Here is a 4,082-nt window from a genome sequence, read left to right on the forward strand (position 1 = left end):
TGGCACCTGCAATACATTGATGGTACTGGCTTAGAGGATTTTGAGGGCTGTGAACAAGTCTTTTCCAAGTCGAATCGAGTAGCATCAATTACTCGTTACACTTTAAAGTTTCATTGCAAGCAGACAATATTGCAACATTTTACTCAGTGGAATTCTGATAAGTTTGCAGAACTTTGTAAGTACATATACTTAATTTTATCTTATATACATTCAGTCTAATTACATTTAGCTTGATTCATTATGAACAATTATAGACAGGCTCTTTACAATACTGAGAGCTTGACAATTGAGCTTACTAGAGCAAAAACAGAGCTTAGGATTGATTCAGACAATGATTTTCTGAAATGGCATACTAAAGAAGAGATGTATTTGAAGGCCCTGAAGTCTGGTAAACCAAGTGAAACTGAAGAATTGGAGCAACAGTATGTAAGTCTACTTAAGAGACATTCTGATGCAAAGTAAGTATTTGATTAACTTTTACACATATTACTCTCTAAATAATTTAATTAGAGCTTTTTACAATGCTCAATTGACTGAATGGGTTCATCTGAGCCCTGAGGACTTTAGAGCAGGCAACAGCCATATTGCAAGAGCTGAACAAGATACAAGGAATGCAGAAAGAGCAAATATGAGGGGACTAGACACTCTCCTTACAATTCAGAACACATTACAAGCCATTGAGGGTAAACTTTGTATTACAGACTAGTGGACTCCTGATTCATCAGACTGGAAACGAGTAGACAAAAGTCTTGCCAAGCACTTATATGATAAGGCTATTGACAAGCTTGAAGGAGAGGTTATGGCACAACTTTTTGAACTTGCAAAAATGAATCAAGCTGGGACTAGTATGTAACATTTTTATTTATTTTCTTCAAATAACTAACACACTTATAGGGTATAAGCAGAGGCACTACATTAGCAAGGGGATCAAGGCACAATCAAAAACTGTGATGGCTGCTGTCAAGTCATATAATGATGCTGCTACACAATTGGGCCTGCCATCTCTCAAAGTCAGTACAGTACTGAAATACATCTTTATTGGCCAATTTGACGTTCTTTGCTTAGGTTGCCTTCAAGTAGATCAAAAGCCTTGGATACAAGAAGCTGAACATAATGCTGCACTAAAGTTTTTCAAACTCAAACAATCCTATGAAGAACTTTGGCAATTAAACATAGAGATTTGAAGGCTATATATGTACATCATCCAATCAGAAGTGAAGATGGAACAGGAGATCATTGATCTTGAGTGTTGTGATCCACTCCTTGCTATACAATTGAAGAAACAACATGCACTTTGCTGGGCTACAAACTGATTGTATATTACTTGTCTCCAAGAAATCAAGGCCTGGGATGTGTTTACCAGGAATAGGGAGCCACTGAAAGGGCTTATTAGCACTAGGGACACTGTAGGAAATAAAGAGAAGGTATATTCAAGTTTAGACTGCTTGGATACAGAACTACATGAGGAAGACATTGATGAGGATGATACAGACAAGATTACAGAACTTTCTACAGCTCTAGACGTTTTGTCAGTTTTTGAACATTAATTTAGCTTACTAATAATGTATATACATAAAATCACATATTTATGAAATCAGAAGGTTTTGCTGAATGATTATGAAGCTTAGTCTCTTTCTGTGAAATCTGTTACAATTCTCTACTCTCTTACCTTCAGTTCCAAGGGTTCTGCACCCTTCTGTACCAGAACTCAGGACTTCTGTCCCTCAGAGGTGCTGTCTATAGACTATATGCATGCTAACTCTTACCACTACCCTTCCTTACTTCATCATTCCATTCCTTTGACCACTCCTTCATTCTCTGTTCATTCTATAGTCTCTTACCCTTTGTCCATCCCTTCATTCTTTGTACCTTTATCTTTGACATTCCTTTCTTTCATTCTTTGTAGCTTATCATTCTTAGTAGCTCATGCTCCCTGAGTGCTCTTGTGTAGTTTAGTATATATAGGCATACAAGATCAGACTAGTCCTGTAGTCTTGATCTTGTCTACTCTAGGTAGTCCTGTACTCTTAGGCTCACTCTATATACTCTACTCTTGTCTCACTCTCTCTCTCTGCCTGTTCTGCAAGTTCTGACTACATTCTGGTGCTTGTGTTCTGTATTTCTATTGTGTAGGATAGTTGTAGCCTGGGTCCCCTCACTGAGCCTTCAGGTCCCCTCTATACTATTGCTGACATCAGATCAAGACTACCCATTACTACCCTACAACTCTCCTACATTTCAGGCATTGGTACACACTGTTACATCAATCTATTTCCTTTGTCCTGACCCTTTTACATTTTTAAATTTTAAACTTTCTAAACCCTTTTAAACTTTTGCCACTCTTCTTCTATTCATTACCCCTTTTAGTTTAGTGTTGATTCCTTTGTAGTGTAAACATGGACCCTACTATACTAACTGCCACCCCTACTGTCCTACTGGATCAGCAGTTACAAGCAGAACTAGCTTAATATGTGTAGACCTCCATCTAAGAGGCCTTTACCAACCACATGCCCTCAGCCCCTTCAGAACCTGTTCCAATCATTCTGGAAGTCACAACCTGTTCTAGAAAGAAAGTGTATGTAGCCTGCCCTTTAGACTTTAATGGGCAGCACTTTAAGGACTTCTAGCACCAAGTCAAACTATATGTGGTTACTACTTTGACCAATCTATCCTCAGATCTCAATTGTGTCCTATTTGTCCTCTCCTTCATGAAGGAAGGCAACACAGCCACCTGGGCCCAGAACTGGATTGAAGGTCATCAGATTGGAAGCCTGATCTGACTTTAGAACAATGAGTTGTACTCAGAATTCATAGGGCAGCTCTGTGCTTCCTTCATTGATCTGAATGAGAAGCACAATGTGTAGAACAAGCTTGTGTCTCTGTGACAGGGCAAACGTTCTACTGATGCCTTCTTTCAGGAGTTTGATATCCTAGCCTGGAAGGCAGGATTCATACTTGGGTTCAATAATGTCCTTATCAGAATGCTTGAAAAAGCTCTTTACCTAGAACTAGTCAATAAGATTCTTAGAATGACACTGGAACTAGTCACCTACACTAAGTGGAAGACACACACCATCTTCTTCAACCAAGCCACAGCTTGAATGTATCAAGTCTGTACAGAATGCTTACACATGTGTCTGGCTCTGACAGTTCTGAGCCCTCAGATCAATCTGCCTGTAATTCACAATCAATCTGTTCTGATAGACATTAGAGAAGCCTGAAAGTAAGGAGCATGCTTTGCCTGCAGAAAGTCAGAGCACCAAATTAAAGACTGCCTGCAGAAGCAACAGTATATCTGTCAGGTCATTAGAGTGATGACAAGTGATGAGCAGGATTTGTGGCAAGAAGCCTTTTCTGCAAATCCAGAAGTCACCTCAGAACTCTCAGACCCTGACTATGTACCCTAGGATTTTGTAGAGGCCTAACAGTGAATGCAGTACTGAAGGGCTATGACTCAGATTTTTTAATGGCCACTTTTGATTCAATGGACACTGTAGGATTAGAAGTAAATAAAGTAAGAAAAGTAGAAAAAGTAGAAAAAGTAGAAAAAATAAATTAACAAAATTATTTATTAGAAAGAAAAAAGTTGAAAACAAAAGTAGATAGTTCTCCTATTTCTTCTGATTCTTTTGATTCTTCTCTTTGTACTTTATCCAAGTCTAAATCTGCACAATCTGACCTGCTACTTCTGTGTTCTAAGATCTTAGAATGTTCAGAACATTACCCAGCCCTATTCACTACTCAGTAGTTTGTCTGTAGTATCAAGTAGGGATAGCCTCAGCTGAGTTCACAGCTGAGGACATGAGTCTGTCCTTGTTGAAAGAGAGAGGTTAATGAGGAAATGTTAGTACATATACTCACCCTCTCAGACAATGAGACTGTACAAGCTGTATGTTCCCTTCAGAACAAGTAGCAGTTCATCTGAGGACATTCTAGACACTAGCTCTAAGTCTCTGTCCTCTTAGCTCTCTTCTCAGGATCCCCCCAGATCCAAACAACAGCTCTAGTAGACAGTGGATGTACTGGTTTGTGTATTAATGAGGCCTTTGTGTAGGAACACCACCTCCCTACTTGACACATTC

General features: G+C 39.1%; 2 protein-coding genes across 2 annotated transcripts; both read left to right on the forward strand.

The window, feature by feature from the left end:
• FOMMEDRAFT_72637 (uncharacterized protein) lies at positions 1-219 on the forward strand (the record flags this gene model as incomplete). Its single annotated transcript, XM_007262233.1, has 1 exon — positions 1-219. A coding segment is annotated over one exon (219 nt), but the record flags the coding sequence as incomplete, so codon positions are not given.
• A 544-nt stretch (positions 220-763) lies between these two features.
• Positions 764-1,184, forward strand: FOMMEDRAFT_74821 (uncharacterized protein; the record flags this gene model as incomplete). Its single annotated transcript, XM_007262234.1, has 2 exons — positions 764-845; positions 895-1,184. Coding segments are annotated over 2 exons (372 nt in total), but the record flags the coding sequence as incomplete, so codon positions are not given.
• Between the last annotated feature and the right edge of the window lie 2,898 nt (positions 1,185-4,082).

The sequence above is a fragment of the Fomitiporia mediterranea genome, assembly GCF_000271605.1.
Source record: "Fomitiporia mediterranea MF3/22 unplaced genomic scaffold FOMMEscaffold_1, whole genome shotgun sequence".
Taxonomy (NCBI): Eukaryota; Fungi; Basidiomycota; class Agaricomycetes; order Hymenochaetales; family Hymenochaetaceae; genus Fomitiporia; species Fomitiporia mediterranea.